This window comes from Camelus dromedarius, chromosome 3, assembly GCF_036321535.1.
Source record: "Camelus dromedarius isolate mCamDro1 chromosome 3, mCamDro1.pat, whole genome shotgun sequence".
NCBI lineage: Eukaryota > Metazoa > Chordata > Mammalia > Artiodactyla > Camelidae > Camelus > Camelus dromedarius.
In genome coordinates, this window is record NC_087438.1 from 61,053,266 (window position 1) to 61,074,572 (window position 21,307).

At 37.4% G+C, this 21,307-nt stretch overlaps 1 protein-coding gene across 2 annotated transcripts in view; it reads left to right on the top strand.

Moving 5' to 3' along the window:
• ADGRV1 (adhesion G protein-coupled receptor V1) overlaps positions 1 to 21,307 on the top strand; it is a 471,359-nt gene that overhangs the window by 222,102 nt on the left and 227,950 nt on the right. For both annotated transcript variants that reach the window (XM_064482395.1, XM_064482396.1), the window contains one exon: positions 5,862 to 5,962. In XM_064482395.1, the coding sequence (XP_064338465.1) occupies positions 5,862 to 5,962 (101 nt within the window). The remainder of the gene's footprint in view (positions 1 to 5,861; positions 5,963 to 21,307) is intronic.

Sequence of the window (21,307 nt, forward strand, 5' to 3'; positions counted from 1 at the left end):
CGTGTATTTGAGAATCAACACTCAAGTATCAGTATCTACTTTTATTACTGTTGACTTGGCGTCACCTTTGAAATTATTGGTTTTTTTCCCTCTATCCAGGACACATTGTAATATGCATTGCATGTTCTGTAGATCGAGAGACTTAAAGTTTTTGTCTTTGTGCTCATTTTTAGCTTTAGGGGAGGATGAAGTCCCTCTAAAGGTCCCCAGGAATCAGAGAAGAGACTTTTATATATCTTATGTACATATTCTCTAATTTGTCAGTCCACGCCGAATATCCCTCTGAATTTGGAAGCAGTCTGACTAGCTTTTGTTGTAAAACGTGTTAACATACAAATATAGACTGGAATTAAACCTTTTAATTTAAATCAGGATAGATCACAGTGTATCTTTTCCAATTCTAGTTTTCAGTTCTGATTACTATACAGAGCAGAGCAACTAAAGTCATCCAAGTGTGTAAAATGGGCATGTAGGCCAAGAAGTTTAGTAATCCTCAGCTGAGAAAGGCGAAAGATTAAGGTGTGCACCTGTGACTTTTTAAAATTGTAAACCAGTTTATCAAATTCCAAGAAATTAAGCTAAGGTCATCCCTTGAAGCTAAAATGATGGAAAGAGAGGACAAGTAAAGTGTGCACATCGATGTAGCACTACGGAACTCACCTCAAAGGTGACTTGGAAGAAATACAGCCTAAAAGAACTTTAGATGATAATACCATAACGTTATAGTATAATTGTTAAGAAATCCAGGCATGGTTTGCGATACTAGTGCTGTGTGGAGGGTAGTGTCAAAGAAACCTACTTTGCTTCCCATAACTGTTGATACTGATGTATCAAAGGCTGAACACTGGATTGGAATCATCCTGATTTTGACTCTGAATACAGTCACTGTGAACTTACGAACTTAATGAGACCCTGTAACGTTCCGTAATCCACTTCAGTTTTAACATCAATACATGAACTGGGTCATGTTTGATGTACTTGTGGGTGAGTCTTCTATTTCGAAGTGCCTTTATGCTGAGATTGGAAATGGACCACAGCCTGCATATCTGTTTCATTTGTTCTTTTTTTGTTCTCTTATGGTGGAGTAATCCTTTAGTCAAACTAAAGCTTTGCCTTTTAAATGGCTAATGGTTTTATTTACTCTACAGATTACTGAGTCTATAAATGCCAAGACAATGTCATTTTTATAGTAAGTAACAGGAAATAATTGTCTATAAATTGGTAAATACTAAGACTTACAGGATAAGTAAATCAACGCAATCCAAATTCCTTTGAAGCATACTTATTCTTTTGTTCACATTTATTAAGCTGCAAGATTATTCCAGTTATGCCTTTTATATTTTACAAGCTGATGTTCTGATAGTTTTCCCAGGGAGAAAAGTCTTTATCAGATGCTACCCATTTATTTCAAATTATTTTTAAAGATAAGAGAAGTTTTCTAAAATTTTATGTCAGATTCTTCTAAAATATCAAGTTCATATTCACAGTAATCATTGCCTTAGATAGCCACTAAAATTATGGGGAAGGTTTATCAAAACAGTTTCTATCAAATGGGGAGTTGTTTACAAGAATAGGAGAAAATACGTAAGAACTTTTAAAAAAGTAGTTTGAAGGGATAACTGCAGGTGATAAAGGTGAGAGCTTAGACTAATTCTAACATGGCATAAAAATGTTAGATTTCTCTTGCTTTGTACATGTGGGTATATTGTTTAGGGAGGCCTTGGCTGCAAGTAACAAAAGACAAGTCAAATATCTTAAGTAAGCAGATTTAGTTCCAGGGTTTATTAATTCAGCACCTCAGTGGCATCATCAGGGGCCCAGCCTCTTCTCATTTTTCTGTTTTGCTCTTCTCAGAGGTTTTATGTTGTTTTCTCAGCCTTGCCCCTGCATGGTCTTGAGCTGGCTGCAGCGGCTCTAAGCATCCCTCAGCTATGTCCAGGCTTGCCAGTGGAAAGGCACTTACTTGGATCCTGTTTTAAGAGCAATGAAAACTTCCCTGAAAACCACCCAGAGTGTTTTCCTGCACTTCTCTTTGACCAGAATTGTCATAAACAGTCTCCGTCTGGGAAAAGATACAGATAGAAATACAGAGACAAATAAAGGGAGAGCAGCAAGTAACTCTCCTTTGAATATTGTGTCTCTGTCACCCAACACAGCCCCTGACATACAGTAGTTTTTCATTGGCTGCTTGTTAAATTAATAAATATATGAGTATACAGTGTTGATCTGACATCCTCCAATAATGAGATGTACCATTGGCTAGTTCAGGTTCATACTTTTAAGTCCTGAACCATCTCGTTTTAGCCATTTTTTATAAAAATTTTTCTGAGATACACTCTTTCTTGCTTTCAGTTTGGACAGTTTAACACAGCACTCTCCAATAAATCTTTTTTCGGTGATGGAAATGTTCTCCCCTCTTCAGTGTGGTGGCTACTAGCAGTGTCTTGTTGAACCCTTGAAATTGGGCTGGCACAATTGGGGCCCCAATTTTTAATTTTATTTAATTTTAATTAATTAAAACTTAAATAACCACTTGTGGCTATTGTATTGAACCTCACAAGTTACCTGGAGGCTGGTCTCCAGGCCACCTCGTCCCTCTGCAATCAACCCTTCTCTCTAAAACAGAACGTACATACTCTCAGGAGTTTCATGTTGACTTTTGTTTCACCTAGAAAACTTTTCAGGATTGACAATTTTGTTTCCCTGCCCTTGGCTCATTAGTAACTGTAATCAAGAGGCACGATACAGAGGGAAGAGTTTGCAGGAATATGGGAAGCAATAGAGATGAGAACAAAAAGTAGAAAAGGTGACGGTACGGCTAGCATTAGGTGGGAGAATAGGAAGAACCTAAGCTAAAAGGCAAACAACTGATTTACTAATGTGATCATTTGGTTTTGTTTAGGTTTATCTGTAGAGAAGACAGAGCTAGATATGTAGATAAAGAAATAAATTTATAAATATTTTAAGTATATTTTCATGGGAAAAAGTGTTAATGTTTGGCCTCTGGAGAGACAAACTTCAGTAATTTGAAAAGTAAGTTCCATTTTTAAAAGGATGTCAAACAATAGATTTTTTTTTTTACTGGATGTGCATATTCATATACAAATATTAGTATGTTTATATACATACACACATTCAAATATTACATAGATAAATAAGGTCTTTGGTCTGCTTTTATCATAGCAAAATAATCTAGCTGTTCTTTAGAGTTTTGCATATCTAAATCAAAGATTATTAGGTTATCATTTTGTCAAGGATGATTTCTTTTCCCTCTTGTTGTCTAATTGTATAGAAAAGTCATTCGTGTTAGTAAATGGATTAATTGCTTTTTTCCAGCAGAGTCTGACCTGCATAATGCTAGGGAAAAAAAGTAAAGTAAAATTATTCAATTAGTTACTTGTTTGTTTTTCTACATAATTGCTAAGGAATCAATTTTTATAAAACTGTTTAGAGTACACCTTTATGTAATACCTGGAATTGTTATACTTTATTTTTTTAAATTCTATTTATAGTTATAACTTTTTGTACTGTATGATTTGCATGTTAAGGGAATTTAAGCCAAAAAATTGTTACAATTTTTAAAAACCTGACATGTAAATTTAAATCATGTATGCTAAATACAGCCATTCCAGATCAGATAAGAAGGTAAATACTTAGCATATAGTGTTTTAGGAACTTGGTAACTGAAGTATTTATTTCTTTGAATCAAAGGTAATCAGTATATTTCCCAAGGCCATTTGGGGCTAGGGTTGACGTTTTTAGCCCCATTATTTGCCCCTAAATAAAAATGCATTTAGATAGCCATCAGTTTTAGGCTAATAGAATCTAGCTCATTTTCCTGCCACTGGCTTTGAATCCTGGACTGCCACCAGGTGTCATGCTAGCATTTTATTTTATGCTTGAGTTTTAATTGAAGCTTAGTGGACTTAATTATTCCTCATCTGGTCAAGTTTAACTGTGCTAAATTTATATCATGAAATGGAAGTGTATTGGAAAATTACCAAGTTAAGGGAAAAGGCTGTGAATAAACTCTTCTTTTGAATTGGAAGAAAACAGTTGACTCATGAGTGTTTCTGCTCAGCCCAGCACTCATTCCTTACCTCACATTGTTACCATCCGGCACGGTAAACCGACTGTAAAGCACGTATTTGTGATCCTGTGGCCTGCAATGAAATAAAACTTGCAGGACTCTGCCTTTAAGTCAGTGTATTACACACACACACACACACACACACACACACACACTCTCTCTCTCTCTCTCTCTCTCTCTCTCTCTTTCTCTCTCTCTCTCGTCTTGACTTTTAGGTGATTTTGACCATCATAGGAAATTAAAAGTATACATTAGTGAATTTGGAGCAACAGCTTCAATAATTTATAAGCTACCTAATAAAGGTGCAAAATCAGACAAGACTCTGCAGTGTCTGGCTATACCTCGTACCTGTGTGGGTGGATCTTGGAGGCAGCTCCAGGAACTGCACACCTGTCCCAGAACACCCCCATGGCAGCCTTCCTAACAATGGATTAGTCTGGATTTCTTGGCCAAATTTCTAGGCCAAAAGCCTTGGTGAATGCCAGGCCTCACTTCCTGTGTGGAATTTCGTCTACCTTATTCAGATCTAAACATATTGAAAGCTTTTCCCAGAAAGGAGTTATGGGAGGCACTCCTGTCCCGACAGTTAGTCACAGAACCCATGGGGGCCTTTTGCAGATGCCCAGTCCTTATGTACACATGTGGTGTACTTTAGAAGTTTGTTCCATAGCTTCAGAAAGAATAATGCGGAAGCGAAATGTTAAATAAATGCAGCGTCTCCTGTTTGTCAAGGAGGCGTTGATAAATGAGGCAGTGCATGCAAAGTACCCGGCCAAACGGCACACACAAGCCACTTGTTATGTTTCGGTAATTCTTAGACAAAATAACCCTGTTGAGGATGAGAGTGGAATACAAGGCTTAAGGAATAAAGCAAATGGGTTACCTTATGCGGCATATTTTTTATTTTAAAAGGCAGGAAATATTTAAAAAATACATGTACACTCTACATTTAAAACCTAGCATCAAAAGAAATTTATACAAATTGCAATATAAAAGATTTATATTGCCACTCTGTCATGGATGTAAAAGAATTATGGATTAGTCCTGAGGTTCTGATCTTCCCCTTGAAGTAGTATAAGTGAACTATAGGTGAAGTCAAGATTTTAAAAAAGTAATAATAATTTTCTTCACACCACTTAGAAATGTAGATGTTTAGGTTAAAAATCATCTCGGCGGGTAGAACACGTTTTGTTCCTAATTCTGGCACCCAGGAGCATACGTTGCCTTTGAAATTCATAATTACCACTGTTGTAATTACATAACTATTCCTAGTGGATAAAAAGGGTTAATTTCCAAACCTGAGTTTTGGTAGCAGCATTCACAGTTTTATGCCTGAAAAGTCCTATTCACTTCCCTTAATATCTCTTATTTAGCCAAACCACCTGTTCTTAGAAAATTAGATTGGAATTTGGTTCTTTTCTTAAACAGTAAACCTTGTCTAATGGAGACATAGGAAACCAATAGTTTAATGAAATGATTAATTTGCTTAATTTGTGCTTTTTATTTTATTTATTTTTTTAGTAGGGAAGTGGACAAGTGTATATTAGACATTTAAAGTTACCCTTTGGGCTTAAATGATAAGTGTGAAGATTTTATATGTCTTATAAAGTGGAGTAGATTAAAATTGCCGTATGACTGTTCCCAGCAATGCTGTGCTGTGTGGCATAGGCAGGCTTCAGGCTTTATGTGCTTAACATTTCTGGAGATTTTCTTGATGCTCCTGTTTGTTCACGGATTGTAAAACCACACATGGGCTTTTTTGTTCCTACAGGTCTCTGCCTGGCTGTCCTTTCCCATGTCTTCTGTGCCAGGTATTCCCTGTTTGCAGCTAAACTTCTGACTCACATGATGGCAGCCAGCTTAGGTACACAGGTAGGAGAGCTCTGGGGTTTCTAACTTTCGTGAGATGTTCATGTTTCTTCTTCTGTGGTCCTTGAACCAAATGTATCAGTAAAGTTTAATCTCCACTTGGTTGAAATAAGCTTGTTTAATTTTATAGTGGAAGAGGATGAGGAAGGAAAGCAGTAGAAGGAAATGAGAGCAGCAGGTCTAAAAAGTATATTTTATGAGCTTCTTTCTTTAGAGAAGTACTACTTATAAGAAAATGGCTGCTTCTTATCTGAAGCATCATCTTTTCAACTTCTATATGTGAAATATATTATTAGTGTGTATATATATTAAAATTAGCACATCTTAATCTGTTTGAATATAATATACTCTGTTACACATCCTTTATATGGAGGTCATTAAAATGATATCTACTGTGAGACATCCGGATAATATATTTTGCTTCATTTAATATTATAGAATACATTTTGGTAGAACATTCTTTTTTTAATGTTGTTCAGGTGTTCATGGCAGAAGAAATAGTGTGAAAAATGTTGTCATTCATTAGCATACAGTTTAAAGACCAGAAGGCAGATCAAATGCCTTTTCTGTCATGAGGTACTCAGAAATCTAGAACTATAGATGTCCATGTAGATCTAATTCAGTGTGGTAAGTGTGAACATGGATTATTTGTGAAAATAGATGAGGACTTAATTTTCTGTGAAGGTCAAGGAAGTCTTTATAGGGGAGGTGATATTTGGGCTGGGAATGAGAAGTTCATGCAATTTGTTGATTAGGGGAAAGATGGGCATAGATGTTTGTATAAGCAAACAGAAGAAAGCATGATCATGTCTGTATTAAGGCTGTAATTACAGATCCGGACGATAAGAATGTGCTATACAGTGTTATTATTGAGAAAACTCTGTAGTATTATTTTATAAAATAAAATTTCTACTTTTCTGAGTGGGCAGGGGCACTTTTGATGTGCAGAAAATGCTGGTTCCTGATTGGGTGCTGTTATATGTGTGTGTTAAGTTTACATAAATTTATTGTGTTTGCACTTAGGATTTATACACTGTCTTTTAGACTGCTAATGGCATTTTATTGAACAACATACAGAACTTTAAAAAATAATACTAGTAGAGGAGCTGAAATACTAAAAAGGAAAATTATCTGGGACATGGGACTCCTCTTGCCTTTTTTGGTCCCAGGAGTGAAAATAACATGTGTAAATTTCATAACTTTTTTTAGGGAACAATTAAGTGCTGAATTCTAAGTAGAAGATCCCAGATTGTGGTTTTAAAGTACCTATGAACTATGAGAGGTAACAGCTGTTTCCAAAGAGGGGCTTACATGGAGTTTGACAAAGCTATTTATACTGCCTTGGTAACTATCTTAGCTGTCTGATCTTGTCTTTGCTTCTTGTGTTTAAGATCTTAGAAAACCCGCCTTCCATAATTAGAGTTTACTTGGCTGTGTTCACCACCCACTCTGGTGATTTTTTGGCAGCAGAATTTGTACAAGTCTTAATTATAGAACCATAGAATTACAGACAACTCTTCAGTGTCCTAGCAGACAAATTTGCTCATGTCTAGGGATATGAAAAAGAGACTTAGGATTTATATCTTGGGACATTGCCTTCTGATTCACATTATACTTAACATTAATTTTGGAGAAAATGGTTAGTTAAATCCATGTTTTTCAGTATATTTTTAGAATAGATGAAGCAATGTGGCATGAAAAATCCTATAATGTATGACTTGTGACATGAAATAACTAAAAAATAACTTCCTTAGTTTATTTTTGGCAGGAGAATTATTGATATGCTGTTGACAGAAAGTACTGTTTCCTCAAAATTTTTGACCTATCTATTTTGATTTTTTAAAAATACTCTTTAAAGAGAATAATTTTCTCCCTCTAAGCTATTTAGCCCAGACTTAAAAATTCTTAGACTCTCCAAAAACAGAAATGAAGCTGACTGCAAGAACTTGGGCCCACCCTCTCATTTCTGAATATTGAAATCATGTTTATATCTCCATTTTACAGAATCTTGCCAAGGTTGAGGGGGATTCTAGTTTTAGTCTCAGATCTCTCACCTGGGATCCTCCATCAGTGTTACGTTCATATCTTTCGAGTTTAAGTTTCCTCTAGAGAAGTCTTCAAAAATACAGTTTGGCCTGTGGTTATTCCACTAAAAGAGTGAAAATCCTCTAGGTGACCTCAAGTATTTCAGTCGTGAATACGCTGCAGACAGGTCTGCTAAGACCATTCGGTTTCAGATCTTTATTGCTGACCCAGAACTAAGTTGAGTGACTTTTGTGGGAAAGGGAAGAATGGAAACGTGGTGGTCTCTGACGTCCTTTCAGGGCAGTGTGTCAGTGAGGCAGGCGGTCAGCATCAGGAGAATGTGCTCGTCTGCCTCTACTTCTAGAAATAGGTATTGTGTCTAATATTCCTGCTTTAAAAGGCAAAAGATTCTCCTTTAATCTGAAATTTATGCTATTCAGGCATCATTGAGAACCATCGACTATAAATTACCAGCAGGTGGCAGTAAAAGATTCTTTTTTCCTTTTTTGGGCAAAACCAGTTTTTAGTCTTTAGCAAAGATGGAGTTCAGTAGAAAACTTGCAGTGGTTTCGCAGCACTTCTCTCGCTGGGCTAGAGAGTATTCTTCTGCAACACAGCAAATACACATTTGTGATTTTCTACCTTTCTCTCTATCCCCGTTGTTCAGAATTGAACTAATGAGTCTGTGAGGTACTGTAAGAAAGCTATACATCACTGGCTTGGAATATATCTTTCTGTCATTTATCATTTATAGTTAGATTCAGGGGCATAATGTTCTTTTCATTATATCTATGTTATAAGCTTTAAGAGCTGTGTTGTTATAGAAAAATATGTTTATTGAAATGTCACAGAAGTTTTGAGATAAGATCTGTATTTTCAGTATTGTTTATTTTAGAAGTATGTATTTTTCTTCAGTGCCAAGTTAATGTTTCTCACTTACCTAAAAAAAGATGATTAAACATCGAAAATTGTGAGACCATTATTTTTAAATATGAAGTGAAAAACAGCAAACAGGTTTTCATGGCATTGGGTGATATTTCTCGGAACAACATCTAATTATATCTTTGGAATTTTTATCTTTGAATCGCATTGCCAGCCCATGTGTGCCCTGATAAGTCTGGTAAACAGCGAGGACAAAGGACAAGTTTGCAGTTCAGGGTTCTCGGTTTTGGGGGTTCTGTCAGGAAAAGCAATTCTCCAAATCTAAAAAAAGAACAGAGGTTTCTTCACAGAAAACATGATGATAAGATAGAACTACATTTACTCTGATTAATAAACTTAACCAGGGGAAAACATTTGGGTTTTTTCCCCCTCTGTTTTTTGTTTGTCTGCATGGCCTTAAACACATTTTCTGAAAGTGAAGAGCAAATTAGTCTAGAAAAAAAATCTATGTAAACGTATTATCTGAATTCAGATGACACCAAATATCTGAGAATTTGAAATACTTAAATATTAATTTTTGGTAGCCACTGGATGTGCAGGAGTTTTTGCTTACATGGGCCATCTCCTCATGAAAGGACAAGGAAAATGCCTTAAAATTCAGAGGACTGTTCTTTGGAATTTAGCATAAGTTGGACTGTCAGTGACTTGTAAGGTTTCCTCATTCTGTAACATTTTGGGATGTCATTCTGCAATGTTACTTTATTTCCCAGTTAGGATCCTGCTCAGATACTACTGCCAATAGATTCTGCTTTAATCTGCAGTTTATGTCGTTCTGGCTTTGAATATCCAGCACCTTCGAGATTCAGAATCATTGGCCGCACATGACTGAAGCCAGAAGCCGACTGTGACCTCTCCAGTAGTGATTCCTTCTGGCTACTCCAGGGCCTGGCTTCTCTCCTGCAGTTTGCACTGGTTTGTTGACAGTCAGCCCAAGAAAGTCATTGTGTGTGTAGGGTCTGAAATCATGTACCTAATGGGCATACTTTTGTGGGTTGAGCAGAGTGAGATAGAAATTGTGAAACGGTCATTTATCAGAAGAGATTTCTCATTAGTTGGAAACTTTAGTTAATTGCTTGTTGAGCAGAGTAGCCTTTGTTATTTCTGCTTTTGTTATTTAAGAGAAAGGAATTTAAGAGTTTAAGCGCAAAGATCAAAGTTAGACCTTGCTTTGAGGATTGGGAACTTGAGAAACACAAAGGGTCATTATTCAGTAGAACATTAATGATTATGTGTTAGTGCAGGTGTCAGTGGATTAGGAAAGTGTTTCCTAGAGTTAAAGGGAGGCATCTTGTTAAAATTTAAATACTAGATCATTAAGTCTGGGTGGGTTTCTGGATCCTGCTTGTTGAGAGATCAGGTTAGCTGTGTAAATGACCTGAGTGAATTCTGGCTGTTGCTGCTGCTGCTGCTGTTGTTAGTATCACTATTATTATTAAACCCATGGTATCAATCGATTTTCTTTACTATAAAAAATTATTTGTTGAAGAAAGTCTATTAATTAAATTTTTGTCTTCATTTAAAGTGTCATTGCCATGAAACCACTTACAACTATTTATCTTTCCTGAAGGGAAGACTTCTGCTGCTGCTTCCTTCTGGTTTTCTTTTTTTCCCCCGGGGTTACTTAGAAAAGACCCTCAGACAAGGGAACTAATGTACCACTGAGAGTACAAACTAGGCTTTTATTTTGGTCTTTCTAATAGCATTTCACACTTTGTAGAGCTTCTCAGTGTTGTGTTTGGATATAAACTGGTAGAGTGAAAGTAAAACCAACCCCACTGATTCTTTCCTATAAAGAGCTCGTAAGGGCCCCTCTTTAAATAGTATTGAGTATGTACGGCTTTTATTTTATTGTACAAAAATTTGAGATATTTAACTGTACCTGTTCTTCGTGTAGAGGTAGATTTGGTGAACATGAGTAAAGAGCATTCTGCACACAGATATGAATATACATGTGAGTTGAGCTTATTAAACCATTTGATTCTAATTTAGATGTGCTTGTTAATGTGGCCAAAGTATTGTCATGTTCATGACTCTGAATGCCCATTCAGCCATCCGGTAGTGAAATTAAAACAAAAAAAGTTGAATAAATTCTGCTTATTCCACATCAGAATCATCAGTCATCTATGAACTCGACCACTTCCACCTCGTCTGCCATATACACAGTATTGAGATTGAGCTAACGGGAAATACCAGGCAAGATACGCACACGCAGAGCATGTAAATAACAGTCTGAAAATGAACCTCATGGTAAGAGCCAAACTGTGTGTAGAAGAAGGCCTCCTCTTGCTGGTGTACCATGTGGTACTGCATAAGCTGTGGGTGGGGCCTCGGCTTTTCCACGGAGCAAATGGAATCTGACTTGGTTGTTGAAAACTGTCTAAGATTTAAAGAAATAGAATGTGGCACATCTTAAGCAGGGAAAAGAACGAGAATAAAGACCTGGAGGATGCCGTGACCCTGGGAGTTCTCCTTAGGTAAGGCCTGCGCCTGTGCATGAGAAAAAGATAAGCCGATGGCAGGGAGGTAGTTGTATACTATCTGGGAACTGTTGGGAGTTATCGATGGAGTTAGTCCAAAAGGGCACAGTATGAAAGGATTGCTTCAAAGAGTTAATCTGGCAATTAGGGAAGAAATTAAAAATGGATTAAAGTAGAAAAAAGGCTGGAATTTGGCAGATCAGTGTAGAGAGGCAGGGTGAGCAGCTTTTACCATCATCTGGTGATGATGGGTTGTGAGCTTGGACAGTGGTAGTGGCAATGAAAATCCAAAGGAAGGAGTAAGAACTCATAAAAACACTCCATTTTGCTCTATGAAAGTCTTTACTATTTCACTGTTCTGTTTAAATCAATACAAAAGTTGCAATGTAAATTTTATTTTATTTAATAAACATTACTATAATACCTACTAAGCATTATGTGAGGTAGGTACTGGCACTGTTCCTGTTCCACAGCTGCAGAAACTAAGGCACAGAGAGTTGTAAGTTACTTGTTGTCCCAGGTCACAGAGTGACGAGTCACAGAACTGGTAATTGAGCACCTGCAGCCTGTAACCACTATGTATGTATACTGCCTCGTAAATCACAAATCAGTGAGATTTACTCTGTCACCAAAGGGGTAGGTAGCCTCTTCCATTTAAGCCATAGGAGAGGCTGAACGTTTTAGTGGATGGAGAGGAATATGTGCGATTTGGGGCATCAGGGGTGCAGAGTTCCTATAGCATATTTCAGCTGGTGATTTAAATGGTAGCTACTAAACACAGTGGTCTCAACACTGTAAAATAGTTCTTTGAGATGGGTTGCGGAGAGACCCTGATTGTAGAACGCACGTGACTGGTGACACAGAGGCTTTGCGTTTATGGCACTGAAGTAAGTGAAAACTGCATGTATTGCTTTATTCACTCTTTATAACAACCAGATGAGGTGGGTACTTTAATCATCCCTATTTCACAGATGGGAAAAAAATGGGACTAAGAGAAGTTCGGTTACCTGCCCTAACCTTCATAGATTGAATGTGGCAGCTGGCACAGTTCTAACCCAAGTCCCTCTGGCTCCAGAACCTACGTGTTTAAAATGCTATGACGTGTGGAATGAGAAGGATCATTAGAAGCAACTAATTAAAGTGTTGTTAAAGGTTCTGAGGCCAAGGAAGGAAAAAAAGGTTTCAAATGGAAGGATTTAGCATCAGTTGAGAGATTAGTCCTCCAATTTGGCAAGAGCAAGGTCACTGGAGATCTTGGAGAGAGATGAGGAAAATAAGGCATAAGAAGTTAGGGGGTTCAGTGGGTGGGGAGGAAAAGGAAGGGGCTGTTTCCAACCACTCCTGAGAGAAGTTTGGTGGTGAAAGAAGGGGGCTGTGGGTGCACAGAAAGAGGGAACAGCTCTGGTGCCTCTTATATAAAAAGTTTGCTGAAGGGAAACTGGACCCTGGGGGTAGCAGCTACCACCTCCATTGGTCCTTTTCTTGAAGTGGAAGCTTCCATAGCAGCTCGATGAAAGGGTAATAGGAATTAGTAAATTTCTCTTTGGTCCATGGTTTTAGTTATACTTTTGATTACTTCAAAATTTTTTCTGCCTGAAGCAAGTGACTTCCTCCTAGTGTGCCTAACCTAATCATGTTATCTTTAGGAAAAGGTTAAAGTGCTAGTTTGAGCTCTTATTTTTTCCCAGTTCTTGAATCCAAATTTTCATTGATGACCTTACATCTTTGATATTACTAATTTCATGTGACCGTGTAATTAGTAATGAAGTAAATTTGTAACTAGTGATTATCAAATAATTTTACAATCCATTCTGTAACCAGAAATATTAATATGCTATTCACAAGTTTGTGCTTTGAGGGATTAAAATAATACTGGTATTTAAAATGGAGTAAAACTTGAATATTGATCAAAGTATTAAATTTCAGAAGAAGTAATACATTTTATTTTTGCTTTCTTAAGAACACATTTTCTTTACATATCAATTTTTTTTAATCCTTGAAATCTTTTAATAATAATATCCAGCTCCTTTTTTCAGCAAGCTTCAAAGTTCAGCTCCACCGTAGACTCACTAAATCGAAAATAAGTGAATGCCAAAGATACAAAAATAGTATCATGGTCACACTACTGGGAAATTCAAACTTTCCCAAATGCTGAAGTAGCAAAGCAACAGAAAGAGTGAGTAATATTCTGAATGAGGCTGCAGTGACATTATCATGTTTGCAACATGGCTTTTGTTACTAGGAAAAATTGTGAAGCAAATCCAGCCTTTACCAGAAAATACCAGTTTGGAATCTTCTATTACAGCCTCAAAAACATAAACTATCCTTGACTTTTAAAAGACTTCTTTTGATCTCCCTAAGTAGGGAAAATCAGCATCTGAGAAAAATTGTTTTTATGAATATTTAATGATAGCTCTAAGGGGCTTTAAGTAACAGATATGGAGTGCAGGAGGAAGAGTCCCAGGTTTAGAACTAGAGGGACAAATGGGCTGATAATCCATGAGCTGTATCCGAAAAATCATTAGAAAAATAACAACAAGGCCTGCCCGGCAGAGTTGTTAAGACGATAATAGGTCATGTTCAGAACACTCGAAACACAAGTTCTGGGGAACAAACGAGGGGCAAAGGCAGAGAGAGGCTGCAGGATGATTCTTGCTGCCACTGAGCACTGCAGAGGCCCCTTGGGTTCTGCACAGAGTCCAGAGATTCGAATGCCCTCTGGAGAGCAAGCCTGCTTTCCGCTTCTGGAGGTTTTCTTTCATCAACCGCGTGGGCAGTGGCCGTCTTTCCAACCCTGTGCCTTTTTAGATAACGGGCTCTGTTGTGCCTGTCAACCACACCTCCGCTCCACTGTTCCGAGAGTGCTTTTGCGCTGGTCTGCACTGTGTGTATACACTCTATTAATTTTGTTTATATTTTCTAAATGAGACTTTCCCCCCTAATCTTGAGTATTTTCTAAGAGTTTGTGTCTTTATTGCTTGTGTTGAATTGTTAGAAACTTAACAGCTGGAGAGATTATATAGATTGATTTGAAAAAACTATATATGTGAGTGTCTGTGTATGTGGTATGATCTTGTGGATGTGTTGTGTGTACATTTAAAATTTGAAATAGGCATATTTTTAATACAGAGACACTATTTAGTGAAACAGTATTGCTAAGGATACCATAAGCACTTGATCTGCAAAACGCCATGTAATCCTTACAACACACCGTGAGTCCATCAATGTTATTATTATTGCCTCTGCATTTCACATGAGAAATATGAGACTCCAGAAGATTTTTCATTTGCCCCAGGCCCCACACAAGTACATCTGTCAACTACAATGCCCTATCTCCCTTTCAGCCCCTCTGGGAAAGATACCTCAGAACCCCTCAATGATGCCTTTCCCCTCCACTTCCATGGAACATGATAGTATGGTCCCTTGCAGCTTTTTAAAATAGCCTTGTCAAAATAGAATTCATGTGCCATGTATTTCACCCATTTAAAGTATACAATTCAGTAGCTTTTAGTATATTCACAAGAGTTTAGCACCCATTTCCACAATTAGTTTTGTTTTTTTGTGGCTTTATTGAGGTTAACATTTGCTACCATACTCATCATGTTAGTAGACCTCTCTTTAATCCCTTTGGCTCCTCAACATCTTGTTTCCTTTTGTGGATCTTTTCAATCTGTGACCCTTATAAAATTATTTTTGACATTTCCATGTACATCTGTAAGTCCCAGGAAGTTATGTCTGGGTTTTAGCCACTTGCTCTACCAGCAGAGTGTCTTACATTTAACTGCCTATCGGCCTAACTGAGCTTTAACTTCCTAAGCAGAGATAGTTCTTTTTTCAAACCATGTACTCTGTGAAACGGTGTGTAAGAGGGCCAAATTAACAGCAGTTTTGTATTAAGGGAAAGTAGCCTTTTCTATAGGCTTCTTAGTTGTGTGAGTCCAGAACACCTTTCTTGCAGAGCCCCATTTGGATCGCATCCCCCAGGAACATATACTCTGTGTTCTGCCAGGGATGAGGAGGAATTTGGTTTGGGGCACTATGTTTTGGTTGTAAGGGGAAATGTTTTTGCCAACTTGAAATATTTACATGTCACATATGGACAACCAAGTGCATTTCTTGGCCAAGTTTTATGTGCATAAGATGGTGTGTACCAGTGATTTTATGGAGCATGGCCTGGAAACCGAGAAACTCCACAGCCACCCAGACCTCACCTCTAAGCTCCATTCCAAGCGAGTTTATGCCCTTACTCCTTCTGGAATACGGAAATCAAAGTTAAATGCAAGTCAGCTTCTGCATTCATATTCTCAAATTTTGCATATTGTAAAACTTTTTTTTAGTATGGGTGTCCCTTTTTAAATTTACATGTAGTATTAACCATATTTGGGAATTAAATTCATTTTCTCTCTCGGCTTCCAAAGTGTATCTCAATTGTGTTCTCTTCTATCGCTGTTTACCATTATCATGCTCGTCTAAGCCATCTGTCTTTTATGGTAGCTTCCAGATTATTACCCATGGTTTCCACTCTGGCCCCTTTCTTTATAGTTTGTTCTCTTCTCGGTAGCCAGAGAAGTCATTTTAAAGACTAAATTTACTCAAATCACACTCCCACATAAAATCCTTCAGTAACTTCCTACCGCACATAACAGAGAAACTTCTGACCTCCGTCCAGCAGACTTTTAGGATCGTCTCTGCATACTTGGACCTCATCTCCTCCCGTCTCCACCAGTCATCAAGCACCAGCGACACCGGACACTTTTTGGTTCCTGAGACATGCCACCTCCTTCTAGTCCTGGGCCCTGGGTTCCAGTTAAGCTCTGCGCTTGGGAGGCTCTGCACTAGTGCTTTGCTCATTCAGGTATTCATTCATCCATCCTTCATTCACAGTCAGCTCACATATTACACCTCAGAACAGCCTCCCTGAGTAGCTCTCCTGCCTCACAGTATCACATCGTTATGTTTGCTTCCTATCACACATCGATACGTGAATTCTCTTGCTCATTTATCGTACTCCGTCTCTTTCCTTGCTCCCTGTTTCCTGCCTCCTAGAATGTAAACTCCATTAGATCAGGAATCGCTTGCCTTGCTCATTGCAATGTTTCTAGCACCCATAAAAATCTTCTTGGAACATACTAAATTTCCAACAAAAATTGGAAACAATAAAAATAATTATTTCTTTAATAGTAAAATTCAGTAAAATAATGAAACAGTGAAGTGAAAGGAAGTTGTAGGCTTGAGCCTTATGAACATTCTTCAGCAATTTAAAACCTCACCTATCACCATTTTCTCATGAAAATAAACTTCCTATATTCTCAGTTCCTTAAAGAAAAATTAGAATTAAAAAGAAATTATTCATATTCTTAAAGAATTGTAATGTTGTAGTGATCTACAACTTATAAACAAATAGCAGTATAAATCTTGGTTTATAATTTAAATAGGTTCAATTCACAATTAGTTTTTCCACAAAAATAGTTATAGAGGTAAGTTGAGATCCCAAGCCAGCCACCAAAGGCTTTTAGCTCTTAATCTGACTATTCTGGGTTCTAATAGCAATTTTTCTTCACGTTAAAATACATTTTGATTTCTGGTTGGAAACATCAAGAAAACACTTGCTGCTCTCACAGCCTCTGTTACCTGGCTCTCTTTCCTTCAGAAATCTGCATAAGCAGACAGTGGGTGCTCAGAATGGGGTGGGGAGATGGGAGAGGGAATTAGCACAGAGACATAGACTTCTTGACACCAGCTTCCTGAGTCTGGGTAGATGTTCTGCAATTGAGTTGGATGGCAAATGTGAAGGTTTTCCAAAGCTTGTGGACATAGTATGGGGCTAGAGATTTGCCTCATAAAGCAGCTGTATTAAGTTCATGTTGTGGAGCAGGGGTAGAGATGAGAGAACCACTATAGGAGTACACAGAGAAAGTTGTATATTATTCCATAGTAAACTTTCTGTATTCCACAGGAATAACGTTTTGTGTTAAGACTGGGTGCAGACACTCAAGGTAGATAATAACTAATTATAACAGCCACTTCTAATAAATAGTTAAATAGTAAATGTCTTTAGTGCCAGAGGTTGTTGTCATATTGATAGTATTAGTGCTGGGATGAAGTACTCCAACGTACTGTAATATGTCTAGACGTAATGAACAATCCTGCCATGCTTAGGTCATGTTTATAATCGTGATGAAACCACTGTTAGTTTCTGAGTTTATAATCCCCAAAGCCTTTAACCTATGAGTAACTGAAAGCATTCATTATAATGCCTGGTATTACAAGTGAGTTAATGAGACAACCACCACAAAACGCAATTCCTTGCCCCAAAAGAATTTTTTAAAAATTAAAACCTTTGCATTTAAGGAGTGTGGTTTTATACCTTGGAAATCTTTAGATAAAGAAGTGAAAGTGTTGGTTAATTTTTTTTTTTTTTGGCCTCTTTGTATCTGCCCAGAGATGTGTTTAATAAGTATTTGTTTTAGAAGGGCAATTATAAGCATTTTAAATTATACAAATAGAGGCGTGTAGGTATTGCTTACACAGTTTTTTCACTCCACAGAGGTACAAAGGCTGGAGAGTTTAAAGAGATTAACCCCAGGAAGACAGAGTAGCTGAAGTGCCAATGTCAGCTCAGGTCATGGTTATCATTACTGTTAACTCACTAGGTACTTGTGAGACTCCATAAAAAATGGTCTTAATAGTGTACGGACAGTCCATACTTCAGCAAATTTTCAACTCTGAGGATTAGGAATTGCTCTTTGAAAATGTTTGTCAGGGTTAATTATTGAAGACTCTTGTGTGGATATAGAAAAGTCAAATGAGGGCAAGCAGGTCTGTCTGCTACCTCCTGTTTGAGTCTTAGAGCAGTGGAAAATATATTTATCCTTTCTGTAACAAAGAGAGGAGGACCTTTTCTGAAATGTTTGTGGCAGCCCAATTTATATTTGTCTCCTTAACTATACAACCACCATTCATTGTTCCCATTCTGTAAATATTTAGTGTCATAAAAAATATATCAAGCTCTTTGCTAGGAACTGTGGACATAAAATAAATAAGACATACTTTAGACCCTGGACCACTTATAGTCTACCAGGAAGGGGATAAATGTGTAAATAAATGAATGCAGGCGAGTGGGATAGGCATGTGGTAGTCAGTACAGCATGCAGTGGCCACCACAAAAAGGGGAGTTATTCTATCCAGGGTGAAGGGTGGGTTTAGGAAAATCTTTATAGAGATAAGAATGCTACAGTTGTCTTGAAAGATGAGAAGTCTTCACCAGGTAGAATGTACATATAATTAAAATACAGACATTAGTAAAGGCAGAGGAATGGGTTATGTCCGGCAGGATCTGTGATGCCAAAAGGATTGCTCCACATTGGATTTTATTCTGTTTATGTTGCAGGGCTTTATGTTTATGGTTCTTCTGGTTAAGGGTTGATGCTGAGGAAAGGAGAAATATTTCTGCTCCAGACCTGGAGGAGATGGAGAGTTAGTCTCCATACCCGAGCAGAACCGATATTTGGGGAAGGAACAGGAAACAAGAATTTTTTATAGATTTTTGTAGGATAAAAATTTGGGTGCTACAGATACATTTTTGTGTCTCATGAGCATTTTTCTTAGAAATGTGTTAACTTGTCTAACCTGAAAAGGCTGACATATCCAATTCTATACCACTCTTCATAAAAAATCAGAATTCTCTATTCTGTAAAGTGTCAGTAGGGGTTCAGGTTTTTTTTTTTTAATCTTTTACTAATGCATGAGGTAATACCTCTTAGAAATTGAAGCATTCATTATGCATGGAGTTAAAAAGCTATTTCATATTTTAAAGAATAATTCCAAAACAACTCTGACAAACTCTTTGTTATTAGTTCTAGTGAAGAAATAGGGAAAAGTTATCAGGTAAAAAATATTTTTCAGTGTTACTTCAAATATAATCTGCAGTCATGTGTTAAAGACCCATAAAGGCATAAATCATTAGAGCTTCATATATTGCAATATTTAAGCGTCTATAAAAAGTATTACTGTAATACTACATTTTATATACCCGTTAAGTAAGCCCTAGGAGCAAAATTCTGGGGGACAAAAAACCTACAATGAAATTATAATAACTCCAACTATAACGGTAGGAGATATATCCCATGTATATTTTCCATGACACTACCCTTTGTGAATTTACTATTCTTGAAGTGAAGATACAATTCAGAGCATAGAGAAATGCACTGAAAATACCCCAGGAGAATAGTTATGGTGGTGTTTTAAATTCAGCATGTGTAACTTTTTTCTAAGTTATTTATAGGCTATACAACAATATAAGCCATTCTTTCCTAAATAGAAGCTAGTCTGAGAGAATAGACTTCCGGCAGAAGTGGCTGCCGTTAGGGGAGAGGGGAAGCTGAATTCAGGCAGTTTTGTGAGAAACTAGAAAAGAGGAAGCAATTTGGCTTCACAATCGGCCACTGATGTTTGATTTACTCTCTGTGGAGTTTCCATGTAGCTGCCAAGTTACGTATAACGCACGCTGCCTAATCCTCGGAGGGCTCTCTCCCAGCCCGCGTCTGCGTCAGTGGTGCCGGGAGAGGGGAAGCAACTTGAGGAAAAGATTGTTTACCACTGGGGTTTAACATGGAATTAGAAGGCTGCAGTAGGTGGTTTGGAACACCATTGGAATACTGTTTTGTATAAATTTAAAAGATGTATTTAGTATCTAGCCCTAAATGTTAATTAGGATCTCATACTGAAGGGCACCTTCTTACCACTCCTTTGGGGGTAATTATGAAAAGTCAAAGACATATTTTTAATAAATACTTCCTATCTTTACAGTCATGTATCAATTCTGTGTGAGATTAAATAATCAAACTGACTAACAAACCCCAAAGCAGTCATATCATGTCCTTTGGAATATTATCATCTAGGAAATGCTGGGGGTGTTTACACAGATAGGAAACAAGAGAAAACAAGGAAAGCCTGAAATCGGCCGCATGAACGTGGTGTGGCTGTCACACGTTCTTTGTTGTTGGACATTTACACTTTTCCCCACTTACAGATGATCATTTATTTGAGGGGAAGGACTCTAACCACTTTTGTTTGTTAAATCTCCTTCTGTGGACAGACTGGAACAAATGGGAGAAAAAACCATTGACCAGCTGTGCATGAGTAATTCTTTCCCTAGAATAACCCTGCTTCAGCTTTCAAGTGGAGAAAGGCTTGGGGAAGGTGTTGTGGAAATAAGGTCCCAGACGCAGGCATGTTTGGAAGGAGGCTTTTGCTGCTCTTCTCCCCGTCTGCAGGCAGGAGGAAGGGAGCGGAGCAGCCACCAGCAGAAGCAGAGTGAGGACTCCAGATTCCCTTCCATGATTCACAACACAAGAATGGAGCCCCACATTCCCCCCTCCCACTGTCTTCCGGAAGTCATGTTGAGAGCCGCAGGAAAGATAGGCTTACACTCCCAAGTAAATCCACTTTTCATGTACGTTGGAAGAGGGATCCATGTGCACATTTTGAAATAGAGAAGTGTCCCTGAACAAGATGAGATATAAATTTTGAAATAAGATTTTGAAAGAAAAGAACAAATCAGTTTTCATTCAGATAAATAAGGTATAACATTATGGGAGTAAAATAATTAAGATTTTTTAAGTTTAGGTTTAAATTTTAAAATACGTGATACCTGGTTATTTTGAATATGGAAAAGCTGATTCTTCTCATCAAAGGAGGTTTGACTTTTTCACTGCTTCCTTCTAAGGTTTAGCTGTGTACCTTGAAGTTTCAGTTTTGTTTTGTTTTTTTTTATGATACTGCTTTGATTTGTTTGATTTTTTCCCCCCTTCGTTTTCCCAAATGATGTGACATTTAATTTTAAATTTTAATTCAATTAAAGTAAACTCTTTTAGGAATCTGTTTTTAGGATTTTTCATTTTAT